This window comes from Plectropomus leopardus, chromosome 11 (genome assembly GCF_026936395.1).
Source record: "Plectropomus leopardus strain MGB_pleo_1.0 chromosome 11, ASM2693639v1, whole genome shotgun sequence".
NCBI classification, from domain to species: domain Eukaryota; kingdom Metazoa; phylum Chordata; class Actinopteri; order Perciformes; family Serranidae; genus Plectropomus; species Plectropomus leopardus.
The window spans coordinates 27,164,617-27,184,022 of NC_142186.1; the positions used below are offsets into that span (position 1 = coordinate 27,164,617).

At 39.0% G+C, this 19,406-nt stretch overlaps 3 protein-coding genes across 4 annotated transcripts in view; 2 read left to right on the plus strand and 1 right to left on the minus strand.

Moving 5' to 3' along the window:
- The window catches only part of itga10 (integrin, alpha 10), a 34,225-nt gene extending 33,752 nt beyond the window's left edge, over nt 1-473 (plus strand). Inside the window, exon 30 of the mRNA XM_042490260.2 lies at nt 57-473. Within this exon, the coding sequence (XP_042346194.1) occupies nt 57-110 (54 nt within the window). The 3' untranslated portion in view covers nt 111-473. The remainder of the gene's footprint in view (nt 1-56) is intronic.
- On the minus strand, nt 344-14,624 carry polr3c (polymerase (RNA) III (DNA directed) polypeptide C). 2 transcript variants are annotated; one of them, XM_088084483.1, is made up of 13 exons: nt 14,507-14,624; nt 7,026-7,172; nt 5,875-6,139; nt 4,891-5,207; nt 4,633-4,737; nt 3,776-3,949; nt 3,610-3,661; nt 3,449-3,509; nt 3,209-3,359; nt 2,500-2,601; nt 1,973-2,022; nt 1,682-1,831; nt 344-762 (listed from the first exon to the last, which is right to left on the minus strand). In XM_088084483.1, the coding sequence occupies exons 2-13, from the start codon at nt 7,170-7,172 to the stop codon at nt 681-683; spliced, it is 1,656 nt and encodes a 551-aa protein (XP_087940609.1). In that variant the 5' UTR covers nt 14,507-14,624; the 3' UTR covers nt 344-680. The 2 variants fall into 2 exon arrangements, with proteins under 2 accessions (XP_087940609.1, XP_042346196.1); XM_042490262.2 differs by lacking the exon at nt 14,507-14,624 and adding an exon at nt 10,300-10,452.
- Nucleotides 10,402-19,293, plus strand: rnf115a (ring finger protein 115a). The gene is made up of 9 exons (XM_042490264.2): nt 10,402-10,587; nt 13,650-13,708; nt 13,958-14,012; nt 14,291-14,574; nt 14,741-14,809; nt 15,822-15,894; nt 15,980-16,073; nt 16,986-17,101; nt 18,083-19,293. Exons 1-9 carry the CDS (start codon nt 10,402-10,404, stop codon nt 18,200-18,202), a joined length of 1,056 nt encoding a protein of 351 aa, XP_042346198.2. The 3' UTR covers nt 18,203-19,293.
- Nucleotides 19,294-19,406: the final 113 nt, after the last annotated feature.

Here is a 19,406-nt window from a genome sequence, read left to right on the forward strand (position 1 = left end):
TCAGAAAATACATGTGCTGTAGACAGAACAAAAATCTCTCTTTTACTTGTCGTCAGATGGGATTCTTCGCACGGAAACAAAGAGGAGAAGATGAGAACCATGAGGACTGAGCCCAAGTTTTGCTGCCATGACAACAGTGAATTTGCCACAATGACTACCACATTTTGTTGAGTCCACCTCTTACAGGCACAGAGACAGTTCTGACTCAGATGCAACAGGGACCTCCAGGACCAAAGAGAGCACCACGAGGGTCCAACAGAAATGCACTAACCCACTATTTCCAGGGTCGGGAGCACTTATGTAAATAATCTTTTTCTGATTTTAAGGAAAAACCCGAAGTGTATTCAACCAGAATTCTTCTATTTAATATACAGTCACTTTCATGGTTTTACATTTCAAACAATCAATCTGTTGTATGTTTGTCTTACGGTTTTGTGTTTGTTCTTCAATGAAATTAAAACTGTTGAAAATAAGTATTCTTGTACTGCATTTATTCGTTTGCGGATCCCTACAATAAAAACACGCAACATAATCTATTCAGATTATAATGCAATCTAAACTGAATCAATTCTGTTGTATAAACCATAGAAAAGCCACACTTGACAGTATTCATCCACAAAAATTAATGGAAAAGTGTTTTTGGAAAAATATGATGAGTTGTGATGCTTGTACGTGTGCTCTCAACTTGTGGATGTGGTGGAGTTGATGTAGGACTCTAAAAGAAAGATGCTTTCATCTACCTGGTTCTCTGCTGAATCTAACCTGGAGGAGGAAAGAAAAACAGAGTGAATATTAACACCAACAGACCAAAGGTGTGATTCAAAAATGTCAACTTGGCGCAGTTGTTCAAAAAATGTAATTTGGATTTGGGAATCCCATGTTTCACTGTACAGGATCATCTAATCTGTCTTAGTTTTGTTCTGGTTTTTAATATCATCCTGATCAAGACACAAACTTTTTAAGATTACCAAATTCAGATAACTGGTGGCCGAAGTGGGACTACATATCACAATGTAGGCTACTAGCTATGTCAAGAACAACAGGTGGAATAGTCAGCGTGGGGGCACTTCAAGTGTAAGCAAGACGGAAAAACAGCACAAGGGATGGAAATGTTAGAAAATACTAGCCTGAAACCATCCTTCTGATAGGATCAGGATAATCCAGATTTTTTGGATCAAAAGTATCCTAATCCGTTTTAAAAGACTGAACAATACATACTGAAGGTTTGATCCAGATACAAAACCAAGACTGGATTATGTGATCGTATCTGATTTAAGTATCCTTTTTCTCCTTTGAATGACCCATTTTCACATCTTTTTGTAATATATGACCAGATCAGAAATATGATTTCCATGGCTTAACATGCTAAAGTTTCTTCCATAATAACCGCTTAAAAGAATGTCAAAATGACAAAACAGCTGACAAAACTTACAAAATGATATTTTTCCTAAAAATAAAGCGAAAAAAACATTTAGTTTTTCTTTTTTTTAAATTTTCTGAATCATACTTTTCATTTGTTTCCTTGAGAAAAAAAATTCTACAGCAACCTTCTTTCATATGAAGTAGTTCAAGACTGAACAACCAATTTTCAAGATTTTGTCCGATCAGATCGCTGAAATACGATCAGGTCACTTCTGAACAACTGGGCCCTGTAGAAAAGGGAATAGTTTTGTGCTCTTACTTGTTGATATGAAGCTTTAACGCATCCAGCTGTTGCTTTTCAGGAGCAGTGATCATCTCCTCGACCTCTGTCAGCTGCTCAGGCTCGGCCCCGCTGGCCTGCAGAGACGCCAGGATGGCCTCGATTCGCTGGGATTTCTCCAGCAGACGTCTGTCAATAAAGCAGAAAACAAATCAACCGCTGATCTGTGACACTGTGTGTGTGTGTGTGTGAGTGAGTAAGACAACTTTTAAAGTTGATGATATGAAATTAGCTGACAAACACGACGACATAAAGGTGTGATGAACTTACTTGCTCTCTTTGGTCTCAAATAGGCGTCGCTCTATGAGGTTGGCTACTGTCTGCACAGAGAAAAATATCCAAAGACAAAACATGACTGAGAGCTAAATCAACATGAAAGACAAAAAAGAGACAAAAGTGACAAAAATGTGGCACTGGTTAACGCTGGGCAACATACTGATATTTTATCAATATCGTGATCTGATGCTAGATATTGTCCTGGATTTTGGATATCATAATATCAAAAGTGTTGTCTTTTTGTGGTTTTAAAGGCTGCCTTACAGTAAAGTGATGTTATTTTTTCTGTTATATTATGTTTTAACCCACTTAGTCATTCTATCCACATTACAAATAATTATTTATTAAATATCTCATTGTGTAAATATTTTGTGAATGCACCAATAGTAAACTCTACAATATCATCACAATATAACTATCAAACTATTTGCTCAAAAATATTGTTGTTTTTTTCCCATAATGGCCAGGCATAACAGTAGTAGTCCTCTTCTATCTATGTTACAGTATGATCAGGATTTTACCTTGTAGCAGTTCTGAAGCAGCATTCTTGCAGTTGGGAGTTGGTTGACGGTGTAAAGGTAGAAAGTGCGAGAGGGAGCGTAGTCAGGAGTCTTTGGGATTTCCTGGAGAATAAAAACATCACGGCTCATGCTCAGAGAGAATGAGTGGGTGGATTAAAGAATAAGAGCTAGAAATGCTCCGTCAAATACAATGACTGAAATCATCCACGTGCCCTTTCAAACTGTCAATATGTCAGTGAAATTGCCAGATCGTCACTTTTATTAAATTATTCCTGCATCACAGAAAAGATACTGAGCAAAACATTAGGCAATGGTGCTCCATAAGTCTAGTTTTAAAAATATCTCATTCACTTAGTGCATCTTCAAAAAGTGTGCCAAATAATTTTCAAAGTAGGTTTTTGGATCAGGTCTTTTTTGGACTACTCCTACGTTCCAGGCAGAATACACTAAAAAAATTGGCTGGAGGAGACTTGCTTTGTATATTTAAATTGATCTCGGTGAACAGTATGTCCTTTTATTTTTGTCAAAGCTAAATTATTCGTGGCAAAAGCTAAGAGGAAGGACAGCTTTGGAAACTTTTCCGTGCTGTGCAAGTGTTTCTTTGAATGAAAAGAAAAAAAGGTTCATCCATTCAAAAAACTGACAATTCGCAATAACATAAATGTAAAAAGAGGAATCATGAGAGCATCTTCACATGTCGATCTTGTACCTGCAGCTGGACCAGGTTCTGTGACAGCAGCGTGTACAGCATGTCTTTAGCCTCTTTGGCTGGAATCATGGCGAAATCCTCCACCTGCTTCTGCTCCAGGTGACGTTTCCTTAGCAACAGGCGGAAGATGCGTGCTGATCGGGAGCCAAATCTGATGGCAGATTAGAAATGATTAATTAAATAATGATATTCAGAAGATGTGACAATCACGCATTTATACACAACTGACAACAAACGTACCTCTCCTGAACTACAGACTCAAGTGTGGCCCGAGCCAGATTGGCCAGCGCTCTGTGCAAATCTGAGAGGTGAGTTAGGAAAAGCCGTGCCTTTCATGAATTGAAATGGTGCAAACAGTGTGGACCCATCAGGACCCTTTAAATAAAAACAAAAAAGGATACTGACAACGTACATCCCTCCTCCACTTTCACCAGCCTTCCCCACAAACTCCATCTAGAAAATAAAAAAAGACAAATGGATGTAAAAAAAAAATAAAAATTTAAAAAAAAATACTGCAGATAAGAATTGAGCCTGAGAAGTATGTCAGGTGCCTTGCAGAGGTCATACCGGGTCATCAACCAGTAACGTGAGGTACTGGTCTAAGATGGGTCTGGAGATGTTGTAGCTGGTCGGGAGGGACCTGAAGATCTCGTTGGCTGAGAGGGGCTTTGTGCAGGAGGAATTGGGCGCGGTCGTCACCTCACTCATCCTCAGCATTGTCCTCACTATCTCACTGCTGGTCTGAGTTATTAAGAGGAAATTGTTTAGAAAGACAATCGTTTATATCATTAACAACCACAACAGTAATAGTATGTCATAATTCAGAAAGCAGGCGAGACGGGAACACACAGGTAAAGCCTTACCGACTGAGATATTCTCTCTTCTGTCTCAGACAAACTGATGGTTTACGGATTATACATGTTATATAAAAGTTGCTGGTTGACAAATTGTTATTTTTGCAAAGATCCTGCCTTGCTGTTCCCCCCTTTTCCAGTGTTTATGCTAAGCTAAGCTAACTGTCTGCAACCTTTTGTTTCATATAGGGGTTGACACATTATCTTCCGTGCCAGGTATTGGGACCGATATTTGGCATTTTGCCGATTAATTGTAGTGGCGTTTTATTTTAATGATCACCGAGTTAAAAAGTGCAAAGAAAGTGTCAGCATTGCTTTGTAAAACCTTAGGGAGCAACTGTGTCAAACCATCAGCAGCATGCATTTAAAAGGACGCTAAAAAAAATCCCAGACACAGAGCTTTAATAAAAGAATTTAAAAAATGCAAATAAAACCAAGAAAAATGCCAATCTGGGGTTGGCTTTCACATTTGCTGACAATACAATTTACAAGCAACAATTCCTACCATAAACTCTCTAATAGAAAGCAAATAAGCTTAAGCTTAAATTTTTTAAATAATATAAATCTGACCTGGTCCAGTTTGTTGGCCACAGCACTGATGATGGCCTGGTCTCTGAAGTGGAGATGGAACCTCTCGAAATTCACCTGCCAGCAAATCCCCTCATCACCGTGTGTCTGAGCATGCAGAGCGGATACGAGACAGGCACAAAAACAGAGAGACTAAAGGTCAAATAAAAGATTCTTAATATTTTAAATGTAAGGGACAAAGATATGAAGATGTAACTGGGGTTTTAAAACTGCAGAAAATGTGTTAAAAGTGTAACTAACCTGTTCCATTTTGGCCTTCTTTGCATTTCTCTGGTCCTCTCCATCCTCACCGGAGAGCTGGCGTTTGCCTCGCCCGATGAGCGTCACCTGAGGCACCTTATAACAGTCGGGGAAGCTCTCTGGTGTGGGTGGGCCGGTGCTCACGGTGGCAGCTGGAGTACCAGGCTTGGCAGGGGTTGCAGGGGTTGCAGGGGTCGCTGGAGTAGCGCTGTCCTTTTTTCCTGCTGCTGTCAGAGGAGGGCAGCGCTGAAGAAAATGGGTCTCCACCAGTTTGGAGAAAGCAGAAGACACTTCACTGTAATCCATGCTGCGACCCTCTACAGTAACAGGAAAGAGAAATTTGCTGCTGTGAAAATGTGACGTTTCTTTGTAGATTCTACACAAATGCTATAAAGACACTAAGTGGTTGTAATTAATCCCTAAATATTGCGATTTTAAAGAAATTTATTTTATTTGCTTGACTGTCACCTTAAACCGGTTCCAATACGGCTGTAACAGTTTGTTTTTTTAAAATTGTGAGTGACAACAGAACAAGTAAAATAATCACAACAACATGCAAACAGTCAAGAGAGACAAACAATGACACAAAAAACTAAAGACAGCAAAACAAAACAATACAAAACAGGGATACAGCATCGACTTTCACCGAGAAACAGAACAAAATAAAAACAAACAGAGATATAGCAAAAACATGCATGCAGATGGATGAGTGCGTGTGTGTGAGTGTGTGTATTTTGTTTATAAACAACAGCACATATACAACATTAACACTGTTTTATACATAAATCATTCTGAAACGATTTAGAAAAGAAAGGAGAAAAAAGATTTTTTTCTCTTTAAATGAAATAAAAATAAATAACTACATACATTTGTTACTATTACTACTAGTAAATTACTATTATACTACTATCATCATAAATAATTAGGTTAAAAATCATTTTTTGTGCGTCTGTTACAGTTCCTGACTGATGCTGAGATACTGACCCTCCATGTTCTGCGTGAGGCGGTCGGCGACTGTCTTAACCGTGCTGCTCATGGTCATGTGACCTCTCTGAAGTAACTCCTCTATGATGAGCTCTCCGGTGTCACCGTACAGGGTTTTGGCGGTGTAGATGTAGCGCGGGTATCTCAGAATTCTCAGGATCCGATCACAGCTGGTCTGGTACTCTGCGGGGCTCCCAGGTCCTCTACGGCCTGAGCTGAACACACAGGCTCCGTGCTGCATCAGCACACAAAGGGACTTCTTTACCTAAAATTAGACAGTTATTTTTATAACTTCCTTTGCATTTATACAAAACCACGGTTAGTCATCAGTTTAAGGCAGAGCATGTATTTGTAGATTGTATGAGACGTATTAGCAGATAATCCCTCTATTATGGAACTCGGCTTGTGGCACTCAAATAGTTAAAAAAAATACATCTGAAAACAAAATCACCTCATAGAAAAAAGCGTGCATCTACTGCCAGCTCACCTCGCACCACTGAGATAGCTAATGTTACAGCTCAGTCCAGGAGGGCGCCGTAAATGTTAAAATTTGTGCTCGAGCAGATGCCAGTTCCTTCTGCGCCGTGATACAGTTGACAGATGCAGTTTGGTAAAAAAGAAAATTATTCCTTCATGAAACTGCTCACATCAAGGTCTGTGGATTATCCTAAATAAGTGGGTCATGATTTCTGGAAAGACACATTGCTGTTAAGTTTTTCAATTTTTTTTTTCGGCGCTTTGATCACCACAAGCCATCTAGTTCCATTATATTAGAGAGAAGGCAGACAACTCTGCGACCAATACCTCCGACTCTCTGCAACTCACACAAAAACAATCTAGATTAATAAATAGCACCACAAGTAAGAGGAAAAATATGTCTTTTTGATTTGGGGGTGAACTGTCCCTTTGATATTATCAGGTTTCTGGAGCACAGATTTCTCTGTCATTTAAAGAGATACCAGGTTTTGCATTTAAATAGATTAAACAAAAAACGACTAGAATTGCTTGACTGTCCATCAACATAACCACAAAGGCTGCTGGACTGCTAGACTCTGCTTAAAATGCTGAAAAGGCAGTTATACAACATTAAATACATCATGTATGAAACTTTAATCTACTGAAATATCAAACAGTAAGTGTAGGAGTGGTACCAGGTCCAGTGAGATCCCCGTCTCATGAATGATGGTTCTTAAATTCTGCGCTCCACTTCTGACCAGGTGCGTTCCCACTTTCTCCACCACTTCTCCAAAGTGCTCCCGCAGCAGGAGACGACACAGACGCACCTCCTGAGCAGTCATCTGCACACACAAACACACAGATGAAGAGGGGGAGAAAATATTTACAGCAACATTTACCGAGCACCTTAACTAACGCCGCAGCCAATACAACACTGTCTACGTTATATTAACATACAGTATACCTGGTTGACCTTTCTGTGAGCACTTAAAGAAAGCATAATGAGGAACCAAGAGCTTGCCAACTACTAAATACACTGATTTACAAAGAAAAGAAAGTAGGAGAAACAGTTCAGAATTTGACAATCTCAAAATAAGAAGCTGATTTATTTCTGATGATGCAAAGAAGCAACATTTTCCTCTGGGTGTACTGTGCCATTCTTTTGTTAATTTGTCTTTGAAAACACATCCAACTCATCAGAGGTAAAATACTAAATCACTGGAAAGCTTCTTTAAAGCATCAGCTATGATTTAAAAACTTGTTTGAGTGAAGAAACAAAAGGTGAACAGACTTTAAATGTAAGTCATTTCCAATACATTTATGTTTTACAAACATTTAAAAGTTCAATTCCTTATGTTTTCTAATGCAGTGTACTTATACATTTATTGTTAAACTGCTTTACCATACCGTACAGAAATTTCAGCTTGAGTGCAGTGATACTCAACTTGGAGCCCAGGGGCCAAATATGGCCCCTGATCGGGTGTCGGGTGGCCCCCAAAACATTTTCCAATTCACAAAAAAATAAAGTCATTCACACTGGGAATTACTTTTGTGCTTTAAGTATAGATAAGATGCCAGAGTGCATAACATGTCATCAAAATAGAGCTCGTTTATTGAAAAAAGTGCCAGTAGAGGATCTCTCGTCAGAGGTCCTAGCTAAGCCCCTAATGTCCTGAAATCTTATAAATGTTCTGAAAAACTCCTGGAAATGTACATCTAATAAATAAACATCTTAAAATCCTATTCAAAAATCCTGGAAATGTCTCAAAATCCTAGAAAGGCCCTAAAATCCTCCAAACGTCCTAAAACCCTTGAAATGTCTGAAATTCCTAGAAACATTCTAAATTCCTAGAAATGTCCTAAAACTCCTCCAACTAAGTCCTATCCCAAAATCCTAAAAATTTCCTAAAACCCTATAAACATACTTAAGCCCTAGAAATTTCTGAAAATCCTAGGAACATTTTAAAGTCCTAGAAATGTCCTAAAACCTGCAAAATGTCCTAAAATCCTAGACATGTCTTAGAATCTTAGAAATGTCCTAAAACCCTAGAAAGTCCTAAGGATGTCTTAAAATCTCTGAAGTGTTTTAAAATCCCTAAAATGTCCTAAAATCCTAGACATGTCTTAAAATCCTAGAAAGTCCCCAAACCCTTGAAACATCCTAAAGTGCAAGGAGTGTCCTAAAATCCCAGACGTGTTTTTAAATCTTAGAAATGTCCTTAAACCCTGGAAACATCCTAAAGTCCTATCCCAAAATCCTAAAAAAATCCTAAAACCCTATAAACATACTTAAGTCCTAGAAATTTCTGAAAATCCTAGGAACATTTTAAAGTCTTAGAAATGTCCTAAAACCTGCAAAATGTCCTAATATCCTAGACATGTCTTAGAATCTTAGAAATGTCCTAAAACCCTAGAAAGTCCTAAGGATGTCTTAAAATCTCTGAAGTGTTTTAAAATCCCTAAAATGTCCTAAAATCCTAGACATGTCTTAAAATCCTAGAAAGTCCCCAAACCCTTGAAACATCCTAAAGTGCAAGGAGTGTCCTAAAATCCCAGACGTGTTTTTAAATCTTAGAAATGTCCTTAAACCCTGGAAACATCCTAAAGTCCTATCCCAAAATCCTAAAAAAATCCTAAAACCCTATAAACATACTTAAGTCCTAGAAATTTCTGAAAATCCTAGGAACATTTTAAAGTCTTAGAAATGTCCTAAAACCTGCAAAATGTCCTAAAATCCTAGACATGTCTTAGAATCTTAGAAATGTCCTAAAACCCTAGAAAGTCCTAAGGATGTCTTAAAATCTCTGAAGTGTTTTAAAATCCCTAAAATGTCCTAAAATCCTAGACATGTCTTAAAATCCTAGAAAGTCCCCAAACCCTTGAAACATCCTAAAGTGCAAGGAGTGTCCTACAAACCCAGACGTGTTTTTAAATCTTAGAAATGTCCTTAAACCCTGGAAACATCCTAAAGTCCTATCCCAAAATCCTAAAAAAATCCTAAAACCCTATAAACATACTTAAGTCCTAGAAATTTCTGAAAATCCTAGGAACATTTTAAAGTCTTAGAAATGTCCTAAAACCTGCAAAATGTCCTAAAATCCTAGACATGTCTTAGAATCTTAGAAATGTCCTAAAACCCTAGAAAGTCCTAAGGATGTCTTAAAATCTCTGAAGTGTTTTAAAATCCCTAAAATGTCCTAAAATCCTAGACATGTCTTAAAATCCTAGAAAGTCCCCAAACCCTTGAAACATCCTAAAGTGCAAGGAGTGTCCTACAAACCCAGACGTGTTTTTAAATCTTAGAAATGTCCTTAAACCCTGGAAACATCCTAAAGTCCTATCCCAAAATCCTAAAAAAAATCCTAAAACCCTATAAACATACTTAAGTCCTAGAAATTTCTGAAAATCCTAGGAACATTTTAAAGTCTTAGAAAAGTCCTAAAACCTGCAAAATGTCCTAAAATCCTAGACATGTCTTAGAATCTTAGAAATGTCCTAAAACCCTATAACACCCTAAAGTCCTAAGGATGTCTTAAAGTCCTAAAGAATTCCCCAAACCCTTGAAACATCCTAAAGTGCAAGGACTGTCCTAAAATCCCAGACGTGTTTTTAAATCTTAGAAATGTCCTGAAAATCCTTGAAACATGTCATTTTGCAAAAGTAGCCTTCGTGCAAAGCTGTTGGGTATGTAAAAGTCAGCATTTCATCACATGACAATATAAACACAAGCGCAGTAACTGCATCAGTCCAGCAATAAATAGCTTCACAGAATAAAAGCCGAGCAAGCTCATTTCTTTCGAAGAGCTTCAAACAACAAAAAGTGAGCTTATTTGAAAACTCTCATAGCTGCAAATGATCGCTGCGCTGCAGATACGCTCAAACTTCACATGCTAGCTCGCGCACGCCTCACGTTCACACCGTAACATTACGTCATCTGAAAAGTCAGCTACTTTATTACTTTCCACAAACCTTTCTGAGACGAAAGTTTCTACACAGAAGCAGTCTCCTCTTTAAAGCATGCCACAGACAAGAGGACCGCGGACTGAACACATGCAGCTTCTGGTTGACAACATGAACACTTCCGCCGCTCGGTGCCGCGGTGCACGCCGGGCTGGAGGCGGACAGCTGGCTCCGGTTTGTGGAGGACCGACGTCAGTGTTTGTGCTGCTCGGGGGGAAGATGGCGGAGGCTGCGGCTGTTCCACCGCATCGGTTTTTCTGTCACTGTTGTAAGGGAGAAGTGAACCCCAAACTCCCGGTAAGGCAGATGATTTTCTCTCCTCATCCGTCGTCCTCTCTTGTACAAAAGTCGCCGTTGACAAGTCAAAATTTAACCGAAACACCGTTTGTTTCGCTGCCTGCTACAGCTAAACACTAGCTAGCCAGTTAGCATTTAGCGGCGTTTGTTGTTGTTAACTCTCTAAATAAACTCGTGACACTCGTAAGTGTTTTCCTCAAAAAGCAGGCATTAAAAGTAATTAAACTTAGGTTTTGGGAGGCTTGCATGTGAAAGATAGTTTAGTCAAAGCGCTGTTATTGTCGCCTTGCTTTGACAGCTTGGGGATATTGTGTTTTGTTCAAAACAATACAAACAGCTGAGGGATGAAGGTCTGTGTTATTACCATGTCCTTTAGTGTTACATCCAGTTTTAACATTAACTGTTTGATATTAGGCTACTTTCGTTTTTAGCGTGTTTCTGATAAAACACACTTCTGACAGGACAAGTTGGGGGATTTCAGGAACATTAAACATCTCGTTTTTAGTTTCAGTTTTCAAGTTAAAGGTAAAAGTTATATAATGCCCAGTCGTAGACGTGACCCACATCCTGACAGACCTTTGCTAATCTCAGGTGTATTCAACGTATATTTTCTACGACCTAGATCTTTGTTACGGTTTCCTGTTCACACCTAGTCGCTTGTTTCAAGGTACATGTAGCTAAAAATTAATCCAGTACTAAATATCTGATGTTTGTGAAGGTTATAATGGTTTTATTGAAACCGTCGTAGAGAGATATTCATTTAAATGTATTGATAATTTTGGAAACTGATAAGTGTAGGTAACTCTAGGGTCGGACAGTATATCAATATTATATTGGAATTGTGATTTTAGATTAGATATCATATTAAATCCAATTATTTTATAAAGCATGTTAAAAGCAAGAGTTGACTAAAGTGCTGTACATCAACTAAAAAATATCATAAAACAGGACAAAAAGGCAATAAACCATAAGGTAAACCACATCGTCTGGATATCCTAATATCACAAGTGTTGTTTTTTCCTGGTTTTACAGGCTGCATTACAGTAAAGTGATATGATTTGTATGAACTTACCACTGTAATAGCTGTTTTATTATTTGCCTTTACCCACTTAGCCATTATATCCACATTACTGGTGATGATCAAAAATAACATTATGTCAACATTTTGTGAAAGCACAAATAATCAACTTAACAATGTACTCACAATATTGATACAGACATTTGTCAAAGATGTTGTGATACTTGATTTTTTTCCAGTCGTAACAGTACTTTATTTGGTAGTTTAGTGATGTAGTAGTCTACAGAAATTTAGTCATTTCAAAATAAAGACATATTGAGTATCACAATATACTCAAAATATATTGCAAAATTATTTACAGGCCATATCACCAAACCCAACTTGACTTGTAGTGTGTTAAACTGACTAGAGCTGAAATTGTAAGTGATTAATTGATTAGTTGATCTATAGATAATCAACCACTTACAAATTTGATAACCTATTATTTGTTTAAGTCTTAGTTAAGTAAAAATGTCACAACTATTCTTGCTCTCACACCTTAAATGTGCCAATTTGTTGGTTTTATTGGCTTTTATTAGCAAAGTTTAATATCGTTTGGGTTTTAACCTGTTTGCTGGATGCACAGATGTCAGCTTGTATTTTAGGATGTTGTGATAGCCATTTTGACAGTTTCATAATTATATATTGATCAAGTTATCCAATATGATATATGAAATGATAAATGTATCTGTAAATTAACTGAAATCTAAAGTTGGCATTAGTTGCTAAACTAACTAATATAAATGAAGTGGACAAAAGATAAGTGACAGCGTATATTGAAATTAACTATGTGTCATTGCGTCAGTATGTCAGTCCACCAGATTGTCCTGTTTACAGCCGAATCGATATTTTTATGTCATGGCTCAGGGTACTTTCCAGCCTGCCCTGTCACCAACTATAAACTGGCCTGCTTGTCTCAGACACACTCAATCCTGTGGCATGTCTTCACTGAGCCAGCTGACTGCAACACGCCCTCACTATTACAGTGTATCCCAAAGACCACCTTTCAGTCACGGATCCACTTATACAGCAGCTCACCTATCTATGAGAAGATGACACACAACTCATCGAAACAGTTTTTGCTTACTAAAGAGTTTCTCAATCAATTCTGAACGTGACTAATAGTTTTAGATCCCTTAAATTGTCATGTGAGCGTGTATTAATTTGTACTCTGTGAAGTATCAAGTGAGCTCCAAAATGTAATACATTTTGACCTACTTTTTAAAATTGACATATGATAAAAAGACATACAGATGGAGTCTCTCAAAGCCCAGTCCCTACTTCAGTCCTGCTCCTATAGTGGACAAACCCTGGATTACTCTTGAGTTGGACAACATGTGATCCAGCTGCACAAACTGGCACTAATGTCATCCTCACTCTGTTGCTGTGCTTTCTATAACACTCCACACACTGCAGTTAGGTGTGGTTGGCAGACCAGCTCTACCTCCTGGGCTACATTCATAAAACACAGACCGTCATACAAATCTGACTGATACCATCATTGCAGAGACAAACTGGCAAAGTCTTGTTTTGTTGATCGAAATTCAGCGTGATGGAATATATACAAAAATTTCCAGATATCAATATATGACAATATGGCAAATACAGTTTTTGGATATTACTTAAAAAAATTGTGTGTGAAAATTGTGTTAATTTCTTATACATTGCAACAAATACAAAAAAAATATCACACTTATGAAACAAAAACCTAAATCATTGTGACTGGAAATATCCAGAGGCCCCACAATATAGTATTATAACAGATTTAGATGTTTTGTGACAGAGTATTGCAATGACATGTCTTTTTAGAGACATATTCGTTCCAGTCATTTTTAAAACACAATTTTTGTCACCTGAATATTTTTAGATTGAGGCATCTTGGTTAAACAAAACATTTGAATACGTCAGCTTGAGATCTAGGAAATTCTAATGATGCTAATGTTTGCATTGTTTTCTAATCGGTGTGACTCCTGTGTGACTCAGTCTTTGTCGTGACGCTTTCCAGGAGTATATCTGTCCAAGATGTGACTCGGGGTTCATAGAGGAAGTAACAGAAGACTCCAGGTAAGACACATCTACCTCTGGACTTCAGTCAATGTGAAATCTTAAGGCTTTTTAGTGTTCGTCTGGAACAAATGCAGGTATGTGGGCTGTTATCTTATTTACAAGAACCGCCCATGTTGCATTGTCAAAGATTGTAGGCTTACCGTGCAGTTTTGTTTCAGGCTCACACTAAACCTGAGCATGTGTGTAGGATTCAGTGGATGTTGCTAATAATGTGTCTTTTGTCCCCTTATACGCTGTTTCCCTCAGTCTCCTAGAGGGTGGCGCTAACGGGATAGATGACACAGCCGCACAATTTGCAGAGGTACCAACTGAACTGAGGGATTTTGGGGAGAGGAGGGTGGGGAAAGAGGATTGGTTGTAATCGTTTTATATGTTTTGATTAATTTTGTCTTTTTTTCCCCCCGCCCTTTCCCTCACTCGTCTTTCTTTCGACTCCCTGTCCTTCATTTTTGCTTTTACATGTTCTCTCATTTCACATCATGCTGCTTTAAAATTCTTAATCCCACTTTCTGTGTGAAAATCTCCTTCTCCAAACCTTTACCTGTGTCCTAACTGTGTCTCATCCCACCGTCCCTGTAGCTATGGCACCTGTTGTTACTGGAGCGGCCATTTACAACAGACGCCGACACACCTGACTCAGAACCTCGGCTCCCTGGAGGGCGCCCGCGGGGTCTCAGTGACCTGGGGGGGTTGGGAGGGGGACCAATCGGTGGGTCAGTCCCAGCAGGTCTAGGGGGACCCATGGGGGGTCTACTAGGAGCTGGGGACCACTGGGGATCAGGACGTCCCACTCACCTGCACAGCCAGAGGAGATATCGCTCTCGAGGCAGCAGTAGACCAGACCGTTCACCTGCTGTGGAAGGGTGAGTAACTGACCAGTTAAGCTTCAGACTTCCTCACTGTCCTCTTGGCTCTCCTCTCCGCCTTGCATCCTCCCACCTAAAATTATGACAGTGCTATTTATGCTCATACAGTTGTAACTGTTCTTAGTTTTGGCGATGACATTAACAGTTGCATATTTTGTCTCAGGATTGTACAACAGTTTCTCGCCGGCCTCTTTGCCAGCTCTGGAGTGCCTGGCTCACCTCCCCTCTCATGGTAAGAAGACGTTACAATAGCGTCACTTTTTTAGCTCGAGAGTCACAGTTAGGGATGTCGATAATTAAAAGTTATCCAACAAAAAGAATTTTGACAGAATAATACTATCAGATAAACATAAATATTAAGGCTGTACCCAACTCAGAATTATGCTATTCGATTTGGCTGTTCGATATGAATAATCAACAGTTTGTATTGTTTTCCACACAAAGTTTTAAGGTTTGAACAGGCTCTGCAGCTCTGCATGACAGCGACATCCTCGTAATATAGTAAACAAGATAACTGCAACAACGATGGGTTGTCAATGTGCAACATTTTCTGCCGACACTGGATATCAAAGAAAGCCAGAGACACCAACGTATTAAGTTGCTTTGAGCTGTAATTTCACTACACTCTTCTCCCCTGTGTCACTGTCTGCATGTCCGCGATTCCCTGTACCAAAGAGTAGCATGAAAGTCAAGAGCAATCTCCAAAGCAAGTACAGCACATGGAAAAAAAGACTGCTCAACTTGAAGCAGTCTGACTTTTTTCAAGGGATAGTCCTTGCAAATATAATACACCGGCTCTACGGGGAGTAAACTTTATGTTTTTGCCATAACGACCAATTCAACAGCTGCCTGGTTAGCACCAGCTAATACAGCAGCAGCTGCTAACATCCTTCACTGAGCTGCTAAATGATGCCAACAAACTCACCCCAACACTGAAACAGCTCTACATGTAAGGTAATGTTAGTCTTTTGATGCCAACAGTTAGCCCTGTCGCTGTGTGTGTCGGGGGCAGGAAAACTCCCAGCATCTCCACCGTGGAGCTCACACTCCTGCAGCAGTAATGTCATGATAAATTGAGAAAGCATGATAAATTGTAGTAGCAAATGTTACAACAATGAAATAATAGGTAATAATTGGTTACAGGGGGTTGCTATCAGTCACAAAAAAAAATCTAAATTAGCATCCCTAATCACAAGGTAAGAGCTATTTCTTATTAACTTGTGGCGTCTGTGTGTCTCTCCCAGGACGGGGATGCTGCACTCTAACCCAGGGGATTACGCCTGGGGACAGGGAGGGTTAGACGCTGTGATAACACAGGTAAACCACACTTCATACAACTTTACTTAATGTCCCCGTCACCTTTTAATTTCTCCGCTGTTTACAAATGTGTGTGTTTGTGTAGTTACTAGGTCAGCTGGAGAACACAGGACCTCCTCCAGCAGAGAAAGAAAAGATCTCTTCTCTCCCAACTGTCAACATCTCTCAGGAACAAGCAGGTCAGTAACTCCTTGTTTTCCCTTTTTGTCTCCTTCATTTTTCTCTTCCCAAAGAACAAATTGCAGTAAGGCTGACAGACATGACTGGAGCTTTCAGTCTGATCCTCTTTATGCAATCACCGTATTGAGACAATTACCTAAGTGCACACTTTGGGTTGGACCAGCTGTTTGTGAAGCTGTTATTAAGTTTTTATGCAAAGTTCTTAATAACTACTGGCCGACATGCATACACAGGGACGTGTCCTTATGTAATCCTCCATAAAAAATTGCTCATAATACATCTTTCGTTGTGTAAGTGTATGCTTATTTGTTTAGAAGTCTGTTAAGTACTTACGTGCGGCACAAAAAGGCCACTTACGTTTATATGTTGCTACCACCTGCTTCAAAAAGCCGCTGTAACTGTGTCTGTTTGGGACAAAATGCCCACTAACCATGACAGTATCAACAGCGTATTCCATAAATTACTTTGAGGTGACGACTTTTTGCTGGTGAGTCTTTCATCTCCCCTTTTGTATTTCTAAGTTCTTTTGTGGATCTGTTCTTCTTGACTTCCTCCTTAAAGTGTGCTGTCCTATTTTGCCACTCAGCTGTAACTGTGTGGTAAGTTTTGCAGCTCAGCTTCGGCAGGGCTGCTGATTGCTGACCTTTTTAGAGAAATGACGATCTGTGTGGTTTACTTCGGGCCATAAGACATTTTTGTATAACAGTTTTTAATAATCAAAAAAAACATGCTTGTTTAACTGCTAAGGAACTTCCTGATGCGAACATAGTTTTGGTACTAATGATCTGTTACGTGCCCCCTCAACAAATGTGGCAGGTCATTATCAAGCGACTGATAATGAGCTCAAGAAATCTCTAGAAACCACAAAGGTATTTATAAACCGAAATAGTTTCTGTCTTCTCTCCTGTTAGACTGCTGTATGGAATGTCCGGTGTGCAAAGAGGACTTCGCAGTGGGAGAGCCAGTCAGACAGCTACCCTGTAACCACTTCTTTCATTCAGACTGTATAGTACCATGGCTGGAAATGGTGAGTCATAACAAGGACGGTTGAACTCCGTAGAATAAACTTACAAAATGAATCCTTAAATGACCTGCGATACTGTAACTTTATGTGAGATATTCACTGTGTTCATGCAGGTATTAAAGGGACAGTTCAAAATCAAAAATACATATTTTTCCTCTCAACTGTTGTGCTTTATTTATCAATCTAGACTTTTTTGGTGTCTCACTCCAAAACGGAGTGCCATCTAGATCAGGCATGTCAAACCGGTCCACAGGGGGGCCGGTGTGGCTGCAGGTTTTGTTTCCAACCAAGTAGCAGCACACCAGACTTAACTCATTTAATCAACTGATCTCCGTCTTCAGACAGTTGATTGGTCAAACTGTGTGCTCTTGGTTGGTTGGCACAAAAACCTGCAGCCACACCGGCCCCCCTGTGGACCAGTTTGACATGCCTGATCTAGATCAATTGTATTCAAGAGAAGACCAACATCTCTATGGCCAAACATTCTGCAACTGTCAGTACCAGATAAAGAAGAAAATGCATTTTTGATTGTCCCCTCAAGATCTAAATAAAATTAAACACATGCTTTAGCAACCTGGTAGAATGACACAGACGAATTAGCTGCATCAGGCCTGGCTATACAGAAAATACTTGTTAGTCTATAGAATCATTTCATTGTTGGTTTTAGTCTTTTAATGAGATTTGTTAAATGAAAAAGTATACAGTATATACTTTTAGAATATGCTGTAAAGTAATGTCTAATAAAAACATTAAATGCTAAATGCAGAATTAGTTTAACCATGCTTAAGTTTCCCTCCTCTACCAATCATCTAACGCAGCGGGGATTTTTGCTAACGTGTATTTGACCAATCAGACAAAAAGACCGTCACATTCAAAGTCAACCAACAGCCTGAGCATTATGTAAAACAGGACTAAAATAAGAAGTCGACTTGTTCAAACTGCCCAACACTAATCGCATCTATATTCTGTTCTGTGGCCACACAGCATGACACGTGTCCAGTGTGTAGGAAGAGTTTGAACGGAGAAGACAGCAGCAGTCAGCCCCCGTCAGAGTCCCCCACCCTCTCCATGGACCCCCGCACACAGGAGAGATGGTCCTTCTGAGACACCCACCTGTCTCATCCCTCAGTTCTCCTCGCCTACATCATCCAACAGCACACGGAGAAGGCGAAGCGCTTCTCACTTTCCCTCTTTTCATTTCTGTTGCAGTCATAATCATCTCAGCCTGATATTTTTTTTGTACTTTTATTTTCTATTTTAATGCCTTTCTCCTCAACCATGTATACAGATAGCCGTACAGACGTCTTAACAGTTGCTCAAGGTCTTCTCAGTCTTTTTTTTTTTTGCCTCATAACAAACCAGCATAGATTGATGATGATCAAGCCCTCGTCTTCTCGAACTACAAGCAAACTCCTTTTCCATCTTTCTTAAAATGCACTGCTGCAAATACACTATTGTGGGGAAATGCCAGACTTTATATCATTAACCATGCCCTCTTTACTTATCTGAAAATTTACTAAATCCTGCAACTGAGCCCTGTACAACATATGGGAATAAAGTAGGGGTTACTCTGACTCTTACAGGGTGTGGAGGTAACAATGAACACCTGCAGCCCTGCAATAAATGTTTTGTTTATGAAGGGATTACTTTTTGTTGAGATTTTGTCAGACAAGATCATGATCAAACTCTTGTTATTTATTCTGGTGTTTTATTGGATTGCAATGTTAAAGTGTTCATATTCTTGCATCCACACTCTGTAGTGCGCTTCAATAAAAAAAACAGAGTATTTTATCAGAATCATGTTGCTGCTGTTAAACAGCCACAAATGGAAGCTGTGACATCAAACCAACACCCATAAAGAAAAAAACAATAATACCAGCAAGGGAATGAAATAAAAAAAAAAAAATACAGAGCTCGTCCCATAATCTTATATTTTAGATTGAAACATACCCCTCTTGGTGTATATATTATAAACAGAAGGCATCCCTCTGTCATTTTATTCCAGTTTATGACCATCTTTTGTTTCACATTTTTTATCACTTTTTTGATGTAAATAATTTTAGTCAACAACTTATGGTTTGCAAAGGAAAAAAAAAAGAGAATGGAGACACAAATGTGAAATACCAGGTTATCAAACTGTATATTATATATGAAAAAATGTCTATGATGTATTAATAAATTGACAAAAAAAATGGCATGGTTGAATTTTCATTTTTCCCAACCTGATTCTAAGTGTTATTTTATACACTATACTCTTTTGTATTCTATACTTAATACTGTCTGCACCAAAGATAATTAAAACGTGGGA